At 36.6% G+C, this 20,457-nt stretch overlaps 1 protein-coding gene across 1 annotated transcript in view; it reads right to left on the bottom strand.

Annotated features, from left to right (window-relative positions):
• The window catches only part of LOC148947346 (sodium-independent sulfate anion transporter-like), a 161,657-nt gene extending 145,428 nt beyond the window's left edge, over positions 1 to 16,229 (bottom strand). Inside the window, exon 1 of the mRNA XM_089095217.1 lies at positions 16,097 to 16,229. Coding sequence (XP_088951343.1) covers positions 16,097 to 16,165 — 69 coding nt within the window. The 5' untranslated portion in view covers positions 16,166 to 16,229. The remainder of the gene's footprint in view (positions 1 to 16,096) is intronic.
• Between the last annotated feature and the right edge of the window lie 4,228 nt (positions 16,230 to 20,457).

The raw sequence follows: 20,457 nt of genomic DNA, 5'->3' as shown, positions 1-20,457 counted from the left end.
CACCAGAATAAACCTTTTTTCTTCTGTAAAAGGGAATTGTTTTTTTCATGCTAAATTTTGCCTTTTTTTTTAAGGAAGAGGAATCCTACAATTACTCTCCCCCGGAAAAGAGAGCTAAGGCTAACGACGTCGCTCCAATACAAGAAGTGGAGATAGGTGGTCCATTGGGGGCCACTCACATCCATTCCAGACCGACGCTGCCTGCTCAAAACTCACCAGTGCTAACTCCTATGCAGCCAGGTAGAAAGCTGAAAAGAGAATGGATAGTTGCTCACATGATGGGGAGCCCCGCTGGCTCACCTGTGCAGGCCAGTGACATTGCCACCACATCTATGCAAGAAACGGACGGCACTCAACAGCAGTCTGAATTTGGAAATGTGAGTATTTTCACCTCTAGTTTCTACCTATTTCTATCCAACTTTTTTTAAAGTATTTTCTTTTCGCCATTTTTCAACATCGTAAAAGTGTATGTCAGATATATTAAAATGTTAATTTCCCCTCCACCCCCCGACCATTGTTTTAAATTTCTCTGCTCCCCTCAGAGATAGCTGAATATAATACATTTTTTTTATTAGCAAAGAAAGCATTCTTTTGCGTCTTTCTGAACTTTCTGTGGGAAGGGGGTGGAGGCAAGTATTTAGTTTAAATAGTCCTAGGAGGAATTGAGTTTTGAGGATGGGGTGAAAAAATGAACAAGTTTTTTTTTAACTTTATAAAATAATGGTTATTTCACATAGAAAATAAAACCTTTTTTCTATAGGTTAATGAATTAACCTTTTCGCTGTTTTTTTTCAACACCGTAAAAGTTTATGTCAGAGATATTAAAATGTTAATCTACCCCCATCTCTGACCATTGTTTTAAATTTCTCTGCCCCCCTCAGAGATAGCTGAATATAATACATTTTTTTTATTAGCAAAGAAAGCACTCTTTTGTGTCTTTCTGAACTTTCTGAGGGAGGGGGGTTGAGCCAAGTATTTAGTTTAAATAATTCTAGGAGGAATTGATTTTTGAGGATGGGGTGAAAAAATTAACATTTTTTTTTTTAACTTTATAAAATAATGGTTATTTCACATAGAAAATAAAACCTTTTTTCTATAGGTTAATGAATTAGCCTTTTCGCCATTTTTTTCAACACTATAAAAGTGTGTGCGTGTGTGTGTGTAAGTGTGAGTGTATTTGCGCATGTGTGAGTGTGTGTGCATGTGTGAGTGTGTGTGCATGTGTGTTGTGTGTATGTGTGAGTGTGTGTGTAAGTGTGTGAGTGTTTGTGAATGTGTGAGTGTCTGCGCATGTGTGTTGTGTGTGTGTGTGTGTGTGTGTGTGTGAGTGTGTGTGTATGTGTGAATGTGTGTGTGTATGTGTGTGTGTGAACGTGTGTGAATGTGTGTACGTGTATGTGTGTGTGCGTGTGTGTGTGTGTGCGCGTGTGTGTGAACGTGTGCGTGTGTGAGTGTGTGTGTGTAAGTGTGAGTGTGTGTGTGAGTGTGTGCGCATGTGTGCGTGTGCTATTAACAAAATTTGTAATTTATTATGCATTGTTTTGTAAATAATGCTATTAACAAAATTTGTAATTTATTATGCATTCGTTTGATAAATAATGCTATAAGCAAAAAAAAGTGTGTTATAATTGTGATAAAACTTTCGTCAAAGAAAAAAAAACTTAATCCATTCATTTTCTAGTTTCAGGGGGAAGCTGTGAAAACTTCTGCATTCCCTGGTCCGGGACTTCAAAGTCTCATGGGTAATTGTCCCCTCTCGCCGGATGATATTAGTGAAGGTATGCCATTTAATATCCCCCTGGATTTTCAATTTACAGCTGAAGAAACGGACAGTCTTATGCAAACTGTTGGACCTAATTTTTCCGGGGACATTTTTGACGATAGATTTATAATTAGTGAATTGAGTCCTGTGCAAATAGGTGCAGGACATGAAAATAGTGTCACGTCCCCGGAATTATGTGAATTTTATTTGTTAGAATCTGCTCTAGGTCACTTGCAAACATACAGGGTAGATTTTAACCCTCCCGAGAAAAACGTGATTGACGAGAGCATTATTTTAACAGACCCTGTTAATGTTCTCCATAGCTACATTAAAAGAATTCGAGAAAAAATTGAGATTCAGATTCGAAAATGGGAGGGTCAAGGGGGGGTTAAGGCAACGGTTGATCGAAAAATTTATTTACAAAAGGAGACATCTGGGGAAAATTTTTATTTTCATTTTTCAACAGGCAACCAGACTTTTTACCCTGGTCTAAACGAATTTGAGAGCAATTTTTTTAACTGGGTAAATAAACTAATTTCAACTTTAGACACGTTTAATCAGAGGGGTAGTGGGTCCACCATTTTATACATTGAATACATGGATCTGAATCTCAGTAGATTTTAGAAAAACTTTATTTTAAGGGGAGCGGGTAATCTAAAAATAAAATTTTACCCTGATTTGACGGCCACAAGAGGGCTTCAAGGCTTCAGTTTTGAAACGGGACTGCAATGCTTTAAGTATGTATTTTTAACAGCATCCCATAAAACATTTTATAATGAGCCAAAAATGAAAAATCTTAATAGACTTGCTCGCAATGGCGAAAAAATTTTTCGGTCAGTAAATTTTGTTTGTTTAGAGGGGAAGTATCCGGTGTCCTTGAAAGAAATAAGCATATTCGAGAAAGCAAATGAAAATCTTGGGTTGGGGGTGGTTGTTCTCCAGTATGACACTGAATTTGTAGATGGGGGAAAAAAACAAATAAAAAAGGAATTGTGTATTCGGTGAGGACACCAATGGTGTAAATTGTTAAAAAATGGCTATGGCTCATTTACAAGCCTCAAAAGGATGTAAATTCTTATCGCAATTTTTCTCCCGTCACAGCAAAAATTCGGCTCCTATCTCAAGACAAAAAATATGGGGAACGTCTCTCTTACCCCATGTCCTTTAGATCTGAGCGAACATTCTCAGATCACATGAACCATTGCAAAATTCATGGGAATCAACGAATTGAAATGCCGACAGAAGGCAAAGATACTTTTACAATTTAAAAATTTCCAAAATTCCCTGCTACAAGTTGATAAAATATCTTTAGATTGTGAAACAAGACTGGTTGAGTTATCAGACCCATCAAGGCAAAATATAGTCAAGGAACACAAACTAGTTTCGTGTTCCTATGCGCACGCCCGTCGCGATTCCAACAATAAAATGCAGTTGGAAGAGTTTTTTTTTTTACTATGGATGAGGAAGGTAGTAAGGAAAAGCTACTGGTTTATTTAAGAAGAACAACAAATGGGGTAATTTCACGATTGCGTCACATCAGCTACCCAATGAAATTGTCGGATAAAGAGCAAATAGCACTGGAAAAGGGGACGATTTGCTGGGTTTGTAGGGGTGCTCTTGCCCCAACAGACGCGGTGCAGGACCATGACCACCTTATTGATCTCAATTCAATAGGGAAAAGTAACTTTCGAGGGTGGGCACACAATTCATGCAATTAAAAAGTTAAACAGCAATTTTTTCTACCGTTTTTTATACATAACTCTAACTATGATCTAAAGTATGTGCTACCATCATTGGCACGTCTTCAAAGAAATGGAACAGTGGATGATGATGCATGGGTGATAGACAGCTTTACCTACAAAATCATACCAAAATCATCGGAAAAGTTGCTTGTTTTGGAATTTATGTGGAAATTTGTTGAAGCCGACGTTAAGTACACGAATAAAATTCACTTTTTATATTCCTACAGTTTTTTCCCCAAATCATTGAGCGAATTAATACAAGTGCAGAAAAACAATGACAGCTGCAACGCTTTCCCCCTTCTCAAGCAACAATTTCCAAAAGATTTATAGGATTTGTTGACGTTCAAGGGTATCTATCCTATTTATTATTATTGTTCCATGTCAAGATTCGCCGAGGAAACTATTCCTTCAATTGAATCGTTTTACTACAGTCTTGACGATCGTAGGTGCACCCCCGATGAATACAGTTTTGCTAAAAAAGTTTGGGCAGAGGGAGGGTATAAAAATGGGTTTGACTACTGCAAGCTGTATTTGTCGAGTGACGTGTTAACTCTGTTAGACATTATGTGTAAAAATACGGACAAAATCTATGAGGAATTTAATCTTGATTTAGGCTATTATTTTTCATCTCCTCATCTGGTGACGGACCTCATTCTAAGAATAAGTGGGGAACATATCGAGCTAATCACAGAAATTGATAAGCCCTTTTTCATTGAAAGGTCAATGAGGGGTGGATATGTTTTTCATGGGGATCATATCTTAGAAACTAATCCAACAGGAGAGAAGACGGGGACAAAATCGGATGCAGTTTTCCTTGATATTAATTCTCTCTACCCCTCGGCCATGTCCCATTATGCACTACCTTGCGGTGAATATAAATGGCTCAATGACCCTCAAGCTCCCCATTTCCCCAACATTGACGACGACAGTGTTGAGGAGAATGGACCGGTTGGATGGTTTTTTGAAATTGATGGGGAGATACCAGTCGAACTTCACGATTCAGTAAAGGATTTTGTTTTCCCGTGCATCAATAGAACTGTGACTAAGAACTCTTTGAGCCCTCGCAATAGGCGTTTAGTCGAGGTGGACGGATTGCATTGGACGCCTTCAAAACAAAAACTTATTGCTGACCTTCTGCCGAAAAAAAACATAGTTGTACATCATATAGCTTGAAAATTTATGTGCAGCAATGCTTTCAACGTTACAAAGGTTCACCAAGATCTTGAGTTTAGTCAAAAACCCTATTTGAAAACGTTTTTTGACACTTTTGCCCACAAAGTTTCTGCAGCGCAGACGAAAGTCGAAAAAGAAATTTATAAACTAATTTTGAATTCGGCTTTAACCAAAATGTGTAAGAGTGTTCGCAAAAAGAATCGTTATGACATCGTGACCGGTCCCGAACAATTTGCTCGAATTATTGCCGATCCAAATTACACTTCCTTCACAATCATTGGCCCCGACTTGGTACTATTGAATAGGAAAAAAAGACACATTGTCTTGAGTAAAAATATTGTTGCAGGCAGTGCCATTTTGGAGATCTTTAAAAAGCTCATGTTGGAATTCTACTACAATGTGGCTAGGGTACAGTGGCCGGAAAAGGGGCAAGTAGAGGTCAACTACGGGGACACGGATTCTCTTCTGTTAAAAGTAACAACCCCAAATCTAATTGATGATTTGGCGCATGGTGAAATTATCAGCTCACGGATGGACTACACCAATTGGGGTGGTCTTTACCCAGAGCTAGTGAAACGTCGGGCACCAAATCATTTTTTATTTTTTAAATGAGAAACAGGAAGCGACATGATTTCCCGTGGTATGTGTGTAAGTCCGAAGATGTACTTTATACAGACACAGGATGAGGAAATCAAAAAACGTTGCAAAGGAGTGCCCACACGCTATGTGGATAAGAATTTCAACATGGACACCTATAGGACTTGTATTGCTCAAAATACAATTCTACGAGCCAAATTGCTGGCAATTCGTTCTCTCAAATATAGGAACTTTACTGTAACTGTAGAAAAAATTGCCATGAGTACCATCTCCAACAAGGTCTATGTTTGTCATGACGGTGTGACCACCCTCCCCCTTGGTCACTATTTAACTTTAGACCGGGCCGAATGTGTTATCCATAGGGAAAGTCTCGGTTTGAATAAAGTCCTGTAAATTATTTCCGAAAACCTTTGGGGAGGGCGGCTTCACGGCCTTTGGTGGGGGGGGCGCTCGCGTCCCAGGGAGGGGCGGCCGCCAGCGGGGGGCGCACCGCCACTATCAAAGTTATCTTCTTTTTTTTTACTTAGAGCAGATTTTTTTTTTAAATGTTTCATTCAAAAAAAAGTGATATTTTTTTCAAGTGCTTTAATCTAATGTTGTATTTTTTCTCTATAAATAAACAAAAAAAAAGTATTTATTTAAGTGTTTTTTCTCTGTGTGCCTATGTAAATGTTGAATTTTTTTGTATTATAAATAAATTAAAAAAAAGTGTATTTTTTCATGTTTAATGTGCTTTTTTTTAAGTATTGTTACTTTTTTTATATGCATATAATAAAAGAAAATATGATTCTTTATTCGTCTTCTTCTTTTTATTATTATTATTCTTGAACAGAGTAGTAGTAGGGAAATTTTTTAGTCATTAGACAATTAAGGTCTACAGTTAGTTGTCCAGGTGATCTGTTGAAGGGAACATGTATCAATTTGAAACACCATTCAGATCGTTTCTGTGTGGACCGTCAATGTCGGGCAAAACAACACTCTTAACTAAAATAATTAAAAATTGCAATAAAATGTTTGTGGAAAAGCCGAAAAAAAATCTACTATTGTTACAGTGTTTGGCAGGAGTCATACGATAAAATAAAAGCAATTGCTGCCACCAACATGGGATTGCTGCAGATACAATTAATACAGGGACTTGATGTTTTCAGCATTATTGAACCAAACTCTTGGCTGATCATTGACGATCTGGCTGAATCTATTGAACAATGGTCCCAGGAAATGCTGCAATTTTTCACAGTTCGCTCTCATCATGAACAGATTTCCGTTACTCTGGTTCTACACAATCTCTTTCATCAGAGCAAATGTATGCGAACACTTGCTTTGAACTGCACCTATTACATCATCTACAGAGTTGTTCGTGATTCTACCTCGCTAATAACCCTCAATAAACAAATATATCCATGTGCCCCAAAATTTCTACTCACAGCAAACAATCAGGCAACTAAAAAACCCCACGGTTATATCCTATTGGATCTTAATCAAAATACAACCCGAGGATCTGCGTGTAGTAACAGCTATTTTCGACCATGAAATTAAAGTATATCTCCCTGTGAACAATAAAAAGACCAATTAGTCGCTATCATGACACTGATGAAACTACATGAAAATTTACATTTATTTTTAGTTCTAAGCACTTCAAAACCCCCGCTTAGGAAAACAATACTCAAACATGGTATTGACAATGATTTCATTAATCTAATATCTGAACTTTGTTTAAATTTGACCGAGGGTAATGCTCAACTGCCAGAAGTAGTTCAGCAACAGGCAAAGCAACATCGTTCCATTGTACGTACGTTGGCCTCTAAAAAGAAAGGAAAGAATTTTAAAAGGAAACGACTTCTTCAGGCTGGCGGTAGCTTTTTCACAATTTTGCTACGAATAATTGCAGGACTTATAAATAGTTTTCTCTAGAGAATGGCAAAACCCTATAAATTGACTCTAAAAGAATTCGCTCTCTCACCCGTGGAACACTTTGAGAACAATCTGAGTAAATTCCTTGACAATGAAAATATTGAGGATGAGAAAAAACTGCTTTTACTTCAAGATGCACTTCGCCGAGTGGACAAACACAAGTCCTATCGATCGAAGCCCGCTGCTGGTGATTTGAAAAAATTGAGTAAGGAGTATGGTTTTAAATTTTTTATTAAATTGTTATTTAAGAGCCATAACTATTAGCTCGAACAATTAAAACGAATCTTAGTTTATCTCTTGGAAAGTGATCAAGATCACATTCAAATAGATAGCATTGGGAAAGGAATTATAATTCAGGGCAAGAGCTATAATATACTTGATTTAATCCATGACATGGTTTCAAATCGTAAGGGACTATTATCATTTGACACTCATCTATACAACTTTCTAAATACATTAAACTTCCCCAAAAGTCTTATTGGCAATAGAAAAATTCTAAAAAAAATTAAATGAACATGCATCATCATCATCAACAACATTGACACCATTAAAATATGAACATGAAGAAGAAGAAGATTTTAAATCAATTTTGGAAAATACTAGCACACCACTGATGGCGAGGAAAAAGCGAAGACGTATCAAGTCAACGTCACCATTACCACCCACCAACAGTCAGTATACAAAAGGGTAGCGGACGTTACACAACGTGTTTACATTCAAAATGGTTGAAGTTCTGAAAGGTGTTTATGAAAATATTGGTGAGGCGGGGAGTTTAAGTTCACCCACCACTCTTTACACAGTCACTGTTGTTCATACTAAAATTTTACAAGACTATCTACAAAATGAATCCAGTTAAAATCTGCATATAAATCATAGACTTCGTGCAAATCAATATCGAAAAACTAAAGCCTTTTACCCATTGCATATAATGCAAGCAGATCTCCTGACTCTAGATGAGATTCAACGACGTCACAATACACCGTACAAGTACATTCTACTTGCAATCAGTGTTTTTAGTCGCTATGCATATGCAATTCCATTGCGATCAAAGAGAGGCGTTGAAGTTGCTCAGGCCATTGAAAGTATTCTCGAACAGGATTCATATAAAAAAATTCAAACGGATCGCGGTAGTGAATTTGTTAATCCCCATATTGAAAAATAAATAGAGAAATATAGTACACTGCTCTATCATAGTCACAGTCCTATAAAGGCTGCATTGGCCGAACGATTGATAATAACTATTCGACTTTTAATTTCAAGATATTGTAAATTGAAAAATACATCGGCTTTTATTCATGATCTAGATAAAATCATGTTAATTTATAATCAACGACCTCATCGATCATTGTCCAGCTCTACGCCAACGGAAGTTCATCATTCTGATCATGATACAATTGAAACCTCTCTTAAACAGTATTCCAATGAAACGACCGTCAAGAAGAAAAATAAATTCAATGTTGGTGAGACTGTCCGAATTATTAGAATAAATAATGTTTTTGAAAAGGAAAATTACTTATGGTCTACAGAACTTTTTAAAGTGACAAAAATCCTAGACACTAAACCCATAACTTATCGCCTGCATGATACCAAAGCTGAAGAGATTTTCGATGGCTTTTATGACTATGAACTACAAAAAGTTAAAAATAATAGTGAAATCTATCAAATTGAAAAGTTATTAAAGACACATACTCGCAGGGGTAAGAAACAGTTACTTGTTCGGTGGCTAGGATACAATTCTGATTTTGATTCTTGGATCGGTGTTGAAGATATTGACAATGCCCATTGATTTCTATGTAACATTCATGTCCAACGTTTCCGATCCTCTCTACAATGACTTGAATAAGACAAGTGATTTTTGGACAAAAATCTCACCTGCCATCAAATTTGACGGTGCGTATGAAGTAGCTCTTGTCGACTTTATTCTCAAAAATACCTATGACATGCTGAGAAAGGATCGTGTGTATGATATAAAAGTTATACCACTCGATTGGACTATGACGGGGTTGAACTACGTCGACTATGAATGGGTTGAAGCACCTAAATCTAGTGAATATCCACATGCCAAATTGAAATATATTGAATACGATAATATGGGGGATTTGTGTCGTACAATTAATAGAAAAATCTCATATCGTAGGAATGGTAAATTCCATTTTAATTATTCATTGGAACATGATAGGATTTACATTACCTCACCTCTTGACACTGAAATAATTATTACGAATGATAATCTGAGAGACGTCCTTGGCTTTAAACAAAATATGATTACTTGGAAAAACGCTGGTGTCGTATACGTGATCGATCAAGTTATCTTTGTTAACTATTTACCTGTTTTCGCCTCGATATCTTGCATATTTATCTATATATCTTTTATGGAAACACCGAGAGCCAGTAATTCAAATCTCCCCCTCCTACATGTTCTTGAACTAAAAAAAAGTCATGAACTTGTTCATCACTATAACATAAAGCATCTGAAGTATGTTCCTGTAACCACTTCGTATTTGGAACTCTGTCGGTTAACACTAAGAAGTGAATTGGGTGGTTCTCTAGCAATAACAAAGGGCTTAGCAGTGATTACATATCATCTTTGACCCATTGTCAGCGATAGCACAATCAGCTAGATAGAACAGTAGGAGAATTTCTTTTTTTTTTTCCAATATTAATTGTTGTGCCGGTGCTTCGAGTCCTCATGAAATCAGCAATGGTTTCGACTTTTACGAATGATTCAGTACAATTTCTAGCTATGGTCTTGGTAGCTGGTTTGCTAGGCTATTTTATTCAGCACTACCCCTTGCCAGAAAATATCTTGTACCTGCTGCATCAAATTTTGCTGCCTCCACATTACAGGACTGGGGGTCAGGCAAGAATTTCAAGGAGAGCGTTAAGGAGAATATTAGATCTTCAGCAAGAGATATTAGTGAGCAATTAAAATCTCGGAAAAAAGGGGAAGAATTGAAAATGATGCGTGCAAGTCATTCACTCCTCAGGCTGTACCTAGGTAGGAAGCAAAGGACATCAACAAGGACTATGAATACTAAAAAAACGAAGGGAAATGAACAGAAGAAGAAAAAGAAAAAGATTATTCGATCAAAGAAGGATTTCTTCTCTTAAGATGACTTATCTCCCTCACAAGGAATCATAACCATAAATCAACTCCTAACTGAATCTATTCAATGCTGAAAATGTTGATGTCAGTGTCAAGTAGGGGTATTATGAACAATTTCACTACCAACAGCACCTCTCGGAAAATATACACTTTCAAATATTTTCCAATGAAGACTGTTTCATTGATTTGTCGTCAACATTTATTGATTTAAATATTGTGGTGAAGAAAAAGTCAGATAATACAATTCCAAATGCCGGCGATGGTCTCTCCTATGAAAACTGTATTCTACACAACCTATTCAAACAAACTAATGTATTTATTAATGGGACTTTGGTGAGCACTAGCAATAATTTATCAAACTATGCAAGCTACATACAATTTATGATGATGACGCTAAAGGAATACAAGGAGTTGAGATGACAATTATTAGTCTATGAATTTCGAACAGGTGTTGATTGATATTGAAGGTGAGTTGACTACTGCAGTTACCCAGGAGTATCATCTAGTTGGAAAATTAAATCATGAGATATTCAATATATCCAAATGGCTACCCCCCAATGTCAAGATTGACATAAAGTTGCAGATGGCCCCATCGAATTTCATTTTGAGAAAAACACTTCCTGCAGCACCTGATACAAATTTCAGTATCACATCGGAAATTCTCCACGTCCGAAAACAACGGGTTATGAGCTCTGTTGCATTGGCAGTGGAAAGGCTAAGAGCCAATGGTAACAACATTAAACTTCTTGTCCCCCATACAATCACCAATCAACGTCAAATTGCCACCGGCTCTCGTAGCTATAGCGATTCATCATTTATGAATGGAGAAATCCCATCAAAATTGGGTTTGGCCTTTGTGAAGAGTGGGAGTGCCGTTGGATCCTGGACTGAATCCCCCCCACGATTTTAATTTTTTCGGTCTATCTAGCCTCGTGTGCAAAGTGAATGGTATTCCACTGTACACTCTATCATTTGACAAAAAAATCCTATAGAACTCTGTACGGGTTGACCATGCAATCCCTAGATCATGTCTCTCAACTATTTGAAAATGGAATAACCGTTTCAATGTTTTCAAAAAATCATGGGGTAATTGTTTTGGACTTGTCGGGGACTCAGGATATGAGCATAGTACGAACAGGGAATGTACGTTTAGAGTGTACATTTGCCGATGCTTTGACTGAGAGTATCACGCTAATATCACTGAGTCAATTTGAAACCTATTGGGAAATCACTCCCGACGGCAGTGTTCTACTAGACTTAGCACCATGAACACAAACCAAATAATCAACGTATTTAGTATGAATCAATACATGTCCCAGTACAAGTCCTATTGCATACCATCGGACTTCATTGAAAAAATTCAAAGTGTTAACAATACCCTAATCATTGTTAATAGCAGTCCATCGACTTTGAAGACCGGTCATTGACTATGCATCTTTCAAACAGCGAAGAATATTGAATTTTTTGATCCTTTTGGTCTATCGTATAAATTCTACACTCCATACATCAGCAACTTTATTGAAAGCAATGGGAAAATCATTATTTAAAATCAATAAAGAGTACGGGATTTAACGACTAGGACATGTGGCTTTCATGCACTACTCTTTTTCATGTTGAGAATTCGTTGTTGTACATATACACATTTTTATAACATCTACGTTGACGTAGCTCGATCAACCGACTTTCTTGTGGAATATATATTTAATAATATGGTTAGTGCTTAGTTGAAGTATCTAAACATATAATTTTCTAAAATGCGTGGGGATTCGTTTATTGATAAAAATTTATGTACATGATAAAACGACTTTTCTACTCTTTAGATTTCATCTTCTACTAGGTATAGGTATTTGCCGACAACAACTAGTGCAGGTAGATTATCTGAATTCACAGTGTACTGATCCTGATGTAGTGCAATTTCAGGGTCACATTTTCTACAATAGAATGTAACTTCACTCTTGTCATATCTCTTTGTATAGTCAATGATACTATTCTCATCCTTTCTATAGAATTCACATGCATTAATTTGCTTATTCGAAACATTGTCAAAAACGGTTTCCTCAATCGTCAAATCACATTCCGTCACAGCCAAATAAAAATCATTAGGCTTATAATCATAGTAGTAATTGTCTTCACAACGATGACGCAAAAACCATATTCTTTTGTTGTTCCAGTAGTTGAATCGTTGACCCGTTTCCTCCTCCCAGAACAATCTAAAACCACGACGATACCAATCTCATAGCAATAAACTAAAATCACGCTTAGGATTCTTTCCAATCATAGCTGGATATGTATTCTCCCACTGATTACATTTATCATAATGGTAATTGGAGCATAGGTGACCTCTAGGATGAGAGTCACACACCTCTTCAAGACAGGAATTACAACCTTTAATATGTACAGCATATCCTCTATCCAATTTACACGGGTTGCATAATCTACACTTTTCATCATACTCATCAATCATTGTGCAATTCTCACATGATGACCAGCTACCCAGTGTGTACATACATAGTGGACATGTATGGAACTTTTTTTCATGTGTTAACACTCTCACTGTCACAATGAAACTGAGCTAGCAACAACATAAAAATTGTCTGAGAGAGAGAGAGGGAGGAGTAAATATCTCGGTTGTCTCTTATTGGATGCATAAAAAACAGGTGTCAGCTCTAAAAAAAACCCAATATGGTTTAAAAAAAAACTTGGAGTTGAAACAAATGTGTGCGGGGAATCCCCCGTTCATACTGTTATCTTTTTTGCAATGTATAGGAACAGGCGGGGAATCCCCACTCGTTTGGAATGGTACCAACAGGACATAAGCAAATAGCACGTAGTTTTATAACATGTTTAATCACGTGTAGAGGTCCCATAGAATAACAATGGAAGGAACATAGAATAGCATGCAAGGAAACATAAACCCTTAGAACAACATGGGAGGGAACATAGAATAGCATGGAAGGGAACATAAGCCCTTAAAATAGCATGGGAGGGAACATAGAATAGCATGGAAGGGAACATAAGCCCTTAGAATAACATGGAAGGGAACATAGAATAGCATGGAAGGGAACATAAGCCCTTAAAATATCATGGGAGGGAACATAGAATAGCATGGAAGGGAACATAATCCCTTAAAATATCATGGGAGGGAACATAAGCCCTTGTAATAGCACAGGAAGGAACATAAGCTCCTAGAATAGCATGGGAGGGAACATAATCCACCCAAATCCATAAGTACATGCTCTGGAAAGGTACCAAGGAACATAAGGCAAGCAAATAACACAGGAAGAAACATAAGGCAAGCAAATAACACAGGATGGAACATAAAGTCGTAGAATCCAGAAGGCGCATACTACTAATATGTTACATTTCCATATCTACCAGCACAGAGGTGGAAAAGGCATGGCAGGTGGCCTTTTCATGACATATCCTTGGGGTGGATTTACTGCTAGGAACTTAGTTTTCAGCAATTTTAAATGGTAGCATTTTTCCTATTTATATGCAGTATTTCAATGTATTTTTAAAAATGCATGTAACGTACTTATCAAAATAAATAAAATAAGCTTTTCAGCTAAAAGCAAGGAATATATTTTTTCAAAGCACTAAAAAACTTTTGTTTAATGAGCAAGGTGCTTAGAAGGGGGCAGTCCCCCTTATATACAGAGTAATTTATATTTGTTTTAACTTTTAAACTTGCTCCTTGCTTTAGTTGAAAAACCTTTTTTATTTCTTTAATCACATTTCGTGAAACTTTAAAGTTTTATGAATAGTTCAATAATATCTGTCTAGATTTTGATGGACAATCAAATAGTTTGTGGTAACAAACTGTAAGTCAGGAGGGACCCGGCTCAAAAGTAACCGAAACTCTAACAAACGGAATTCGATACCAATAGATATATCAAAAGAATGGGTTTATAATGCTGATTTTAAATTTATAGGTTTCATTAAGTTTAGTTTTACCCATCAAAAGCTACAAGCCTGAAACAAATTATCTTATTTTTGAAAAAAAGGGGAAATAACCCCCACGAAGTCATATAATTCTAATGAAAATCACACCATCAGATTAAGCGTATCAAAGAACTCTGTTGTAAAGGTTTCAAGCTCATATCTGCAAAAATGTATAATTTTGCAATTTTTGTTTAAAGAAAAACCACAGATGCGTGTTTATTTATTTTCCTCAACACCTCGCTCTTTACGCTAAAGTTTAAATTTTGTCCCATCTCTTTAAAAACGACACCTGAAACATAAGGGACATTTAATTAGAACAATAAGTAATTTTTTTTAAGTGCCGAAAAACTGTAGCACGAAGAGTGAGGTGTTGAGGAGGGGAGCAGCCCCCCTCATATTAGTAATAATTTCTGTTTTTTTAAGTTTTAATGTTGCTCCTTACTTTCAGTTAAAAAAATTAGTTTTTTTCTTTATTTAATTAAGCTTAGAGACGAATATTTTTCTAAAGACAATGGAAAAAGTATGTCAATTAAAGTAAAAGTATATAAAAATGAAAAAAGTAAATAATTACAAAAAAATACACAAAACAACAGCCTAATCACAAATCTAAGGTATATACTCCCAGCATTCAGTTCTGTTGAGCAATGTCGAAGTATTTGACGGCTGTTTTTTAACAATGTCAACAGTTTTTATAATTGTTATTAAACACCAAAATATTTAATGCCCTTAGACTTAGTGCTTATAAAAAGTAATGCATTATCATAGTAATTTGTTCAAAGTAAAACATTAAAACTAAGATTAAGAAAATCAAAGAAAAATTTGAAATCAATATTTTTAACTTAATTTTGAATACCAAAAGACAGTATATTTGATACCTTTATTCTCCATAACTGTAAAAAATTAAATCTTTTTCAAAAAGGCAACTAGATAAATACAATCACTCATGGAAGAAAATGATAATAGTTGACGGCATATTCTTACCGAAAATGCCCCTTATTAAGTTTTTTTCCTTGTGTTTTCTATAATTATACAAAATTTTTTGTGTTCTAATAACTGTACTAATAACTGATAAACTAATATATATTTAGGATTGCCATAAAAAGCAAATTCTTAGGTTGAATGTTATCAGTATTTAAGCTCTTATACTTTTGTTATTGACAAGGATCGTTTTTTACTTACCATTCATTACAATGAAGAATTATATTTTTTTTTGCTTTAACAATACATGAAGAAAAAAATGTTTGTGTAAAACTGGCTAGGGGGCATTCAGTCATAAATTAGAACTTTCATTATCCTTATTAAGGGTCAAAATCTACTGACCGGCAGCCAACAATGGGGCAACAAACGTTTTTTCCATGGTTTTTCCCTATTCTACTCTCTTTCCTTTTGTTTCCTTATAATTTCTTTATCGTCCAAAATTTCCAGGGGGCAGTGCATGGCCCCCCTGCCGGCACCCATGCTCGGGGCTCAGGATTTCCCTCTTGAAATCCTAAATTCTCTTGAATTTCTGGGGAATTCTAATTCAAATAATTACACATGATTTGTTTTTTTATTACTTGCCCTCCCCAACCCCACTTCAGGAAAATCCTGAATAAGTATCCGAACTAACATACCCTGTTCTGTTTTTCTTGTGGAAGTCCTTCAAAACTAGTATCCCGGGATCCCTCTCCCGAAATCATAAATACTCTTAAACTTCGGGGGACTTCTTATTCAAATTATCACATACAATTTGTTTCTTTTATTAATTGCCCCCCCCACTGAAAAAATTCTGATTTTAACTCAGACTAACGTACTCTTTTTTTCTGGTGGAAGCTCTTCAAAACTAGTATATTTGAGAAAATTAAAGAAATTAAAAATTCTTACGTTATAAAGCTGCATGTTAATTTTTTCTTCCAAATAATTGGAATGAAAATCCTTACTGCGAACACTCATTTTAAAATATCCAGAAACTGCTACTACATTAGTCTTAATGGTCAACGACTTAAATCTGGCTCCGTCAGGCCATATATAAGCCACTTTTGAATACAAAAATAGTACTGCTTGAAACTTTATCACACCAATAAACGATAAGATTTTAATAATCTTAACAGATATGACATAAAAATTTAAATCTTGCGACAAATTCTGGACAAAAGATTTCCTAAGCCTTAGCGTAAAGGCGTATTGCATTAAATATGAATATGTTTATAGTGTAATGATAATCTTAATGAAACCATCAAATGTGTCTAATTTTTTTTCTGTAGTTTTGATGAGCCTGTGAGACATGGCCATGGACATGGCACATGGCCAAGGTCAAGGCCAAGACATGGGCATTTCATTCTTTGAAGATGCTTAAGAAAATGGCTATCCCAAACTTTTGATCAGGCAATTTTGGGGAAAAAATGAGCTTGGGAGGGGGGATAGCTGCCCCGCAACATTTCTTGTCTCTTACAAAAGGAACTAGAACTTTTGATTTCCGACCAAATGAGCCCTCTCCCAATCTTCTATGATATCTGGTTCTATACTATCCCCTCGGGAAAAACAAACAAAAAAACAAAAAAATAAATAAAAAAATAAGAATAAACACGCATCCGTGATTTTTCTACTGGCAAAAAACGCAACATCACACATTTATGTACATAAGAGCTTGAAACCTCTACAATAGGGCTCTCTGGTATGCTGAATCTGATGAAGTTATTTTCATTGAGATCACCTGATGTTTACTTGACCAAAATTTGACTCTTTTGATGGATATATTGTTATCAAGGCTCTGTTTCTCAGAGATTTGGTTACTATTCAGCCGCATCCCTCCTTACTTATAGTTTGTTACCATGAACCATTTGAGAGGGGAAGGGGTATTTTTGACGTCGAGTGTGAAATTGAGTTTTAACTTTCAAGGGATCGTTCTCTAGATCAAAACAGTCAAACATTTTGTTGTGAGAGAGGGGTATAGGGGCCCTAAAAACACGCCAAAGAACTTTTTTGTCTTTTATTAGTTTTAAATCTAGAGCTGTAAGTCCTTGGGCTGTGAGTATCCTAATGCAAAAAAATTTCCATAGCACAGGCCTTTTAAGAAATAGAGCGCAAAAAAGAGCTAATGTATTTTTTACCTGATCGGCTCGAAAGTAATATTCTTAACTCCTTGGGAAAAGGGAACTCGACGCAGAAGTAAAAATAGAAAAATAAGGTTCCCCCTAAATCCGACCCGACGAAAGACAAGAAAATGGCCAAAATATTTGTTCCCTGACTACTTTCCGTGGAGGATTGGTCACTGAAACTTGAGAAGGGGCTGATTCAGTTGGAACTTGAATTTCCTAATGCCATTTTAAGGACCAAAAACAATTTGAGGTCAACCAGCCTTTCTTCCGTGCCTATTTCTGTAGGCCTCCCCCCTCGCATAAGTCCAATGCAATTGAATTTAAATTTTGAAATAGTAATGTTTTTGAGAAACCTTCAAAAGTAAAAAACAAAAGTATGTCTCTTTTATCACCATAATCCCTAAAGCCCAAAGAGAAACAACTTGAAATTGTGTAAAATATCTATTATTAACAGCTAAAATTTTCCAAAAAGGTCTTACGGATCTTTCACTGAACCAATTTTCCCAGAGGGTTACAAGAGACCAGGGTAGTTGAGCAATCAAAAAACGTCATGTGCACCCGAGTTTTTAAATTATCTACAATGTCACTATAATAGCCTGGGAGAAAAGTATTAGTAATTTTGTTTATCTTTGGTGCAGAAAAAAGTTTTTGCACCATTAACTCCAATGGGACATAAAATCTGTTCATACCTAATTGGCAAGGTAAATCGAAAGACACTACGTGTTGCCTGGTTATCAGAATGGCATATCTGCAATATATCAAACAGCTTAGGCTATCAATTTAAAATTTCAGGGTTTGTTAAGGGGGGCTGCTGAGCCTTAAACTTTGACTCGGGAGAGGAGGAAGAAATCTATCAAAAGATACTGTGTGCATCCAGGAAATCGAAACAGTATATCAGCCATGGAGAAAACAGTCCAGATTATGGTCCTTTAGAGGAAGTTTGCATCAGATTTTGTTTTCCGCTTGATCTTGCAACATTGTGAAAGGTAAAACCTCCCCCTTACCAACGTATTCATAGACTGTGTTACCACCATTGATTCAGTTGAATGAAAACCCTTGTGGGAGATTCTCGTTGAAGATAGCATGTCAAGAGATTATTGAAAGCTTATTGCTAAGGGTGTGTATCCTGAGATAGAGTCCAAGGAAAAGAGCCATCATTGTTCGATTTGAAGTGGGGGTGAAACGAGGCTGTGTATTTTCACCAGTTCTCCTTAACTATTCTATTTAATAAATCCTCAACCATGCCCTATAGGGGATTTGAAGGAATAGTAATTGATGAAAATGTCAAAGTGACGGACCTCGAATATGCAGAAAACGTATTCCTTTCTGCGCCGGACCCGAACTCAGCCCAGCAAATGCTTGACAAAGTGACACGTTCCTCAGTCTAACTCGGCCTACGAATAAACGCTAAGAAAACAAAGTTCTTGATTGGAACGTCACTACAGACTACCAATTAACTCTTATTGGTCTCCCGTTTGAAAAGGTTGACAATGTCATCTATCTGGGATCCAAAGTGGATTTGAAGGGAGGACGTGATCAAGATGTCAACCGAAGAATATCTAGAGCTCAAGCAGTTTTCGCTAAGCTTCCCAACTTGATTACCACCTGTAGCACGAAAGTGCTGTTTTAGCACTATTTCAGCATAAGTAGCACTGTAGCATGTGTTAAATTTAATAACCAAATAGAAACAATTTCGGGCTACAATTTTTAGCACTCTCCTTCTATATGTTTTTGTTTTTGTCTTGGACGAAATAATGAAGACTCTGAGAAAAACCAGAGGAATTAACAAAAAGTGGGGATCGCCTTTTTCTCGTCTTTGTTTTTGAAAGATTAGGGCAAAGCTCCCATAACCTGGACTGCTTTTTTGCCGTGTTCGCTTCCAAAGATCGGGGCTAAGTTTGAAATAACCAGACGAAAAAATCGACCTAAAACAAATCCAAGTTTACTCTGGTTAGTGGTAATCCATGGTAATTCAAGTTCATCCGTGGAGGAAGCTGAGACACGCTCAAAAATATTTTTGACTGTAGCACTGAAAATCGTTGTGGAGCACGCAAATTTGGGCGATTTAAGCACTTTAGGAAATGACCGTTGTGGCAACCCTGCATACAAGTCCACAGTGAGGGCAGTCCTACTCATGGTGTTGAATCGTAGCCTGTCAAATCAGCTCACAGGTGTGCTCTAAAGGTTTTGACCACCACTGCCTACGTTCAATTTTACGCTTCTGGATGTGAGATCAAACTTCGAACGACATTATCTGCCGACATTGTTTCAACATCGACAAAATCTTAAGAACCATCAAGCTCCACCGGCTCCGCTGGCTTCGACACGTTTAGCTCTGTCTCAACAAACGCCTTATGAAACAGATACTTCTCGTTGAACCCTTATCAACATTGCGTAGAAGAAAAAAAGACCAAAATAAAAATTGGTGGTCCGCTTGTTATGCCAGATCTGGAGTCTGTTGGAGGTTTCGTGTATTCGGCCAGAGAAGGGACAAGCAATGGCTGAAGGTCACCAATACATTTTAATTTTTATTTGGAGGTATGTATTGAGAATAATTATTTTAAATTTCTGAAACTTTGGTAGCCTTGATGGAGCATTCTCCTTCGAAGGCTTTTACCAAGGACATTAAATCTCGTCCTGGCTTTCACCAAGGACATTAAATCTCGTCCAGACTTTTACCAAGGACGTTAAATGTCGTCCAAGCTTTTACCAAGGACATTAAATATCGTCCAGACTTTTACCACGGACATTAAATCTCGGCCAGGCTTCTACAAAGGACATTAAATCTCGTCTAGACTTTTAACCATGGACAGTAAATCTCGTCCAGGCTTTTACCAAGGACATTAAATCTCGTCCAGGCTTTTACAAAGGACATTAAATATCGTCTAGACTTTTAACCATGGACACTAAATCTCGTCCAGGCTTTTACCAAGGACATTAAATCTCATCCAGGCTTTTACCAAGCACATTAAATCTCGTCCAAGCTTTTACCAAGGACATTAAATTTCGTCTAGACTTTTACCAAGGACATTAAATCTCGTCCAAGATTTTACCAAGGACGTTAAATCTCGTCCAGGCTTTTACCAAGGACATTAAATCTCGTCCAGACTTTTACAAAGGACATTAAATCTCGTCCAGACTTTTACC

This window comes from Artemia sp. Qi Xiang Cuo, chromosome 10 (genome assembly GCF_049724085.1).
Source record: "Artemia sp. Qi Xiang Cuo chromosome 10, ASM4972408v1, whole genome shotgun sequence".
Lineage (NCBI taxonomy): Eukaryota > Metazoa > Arthropoda > Branchiopoda > Anostraca > Artemiidae > Artemia > Artemia sp. Qi Xiang Cuo.
The sequence above is the reverse complement of the archived record's forward strand: the minus strand, read 5'-3'. Positions and strand labels throughout refer to the sequence as shown.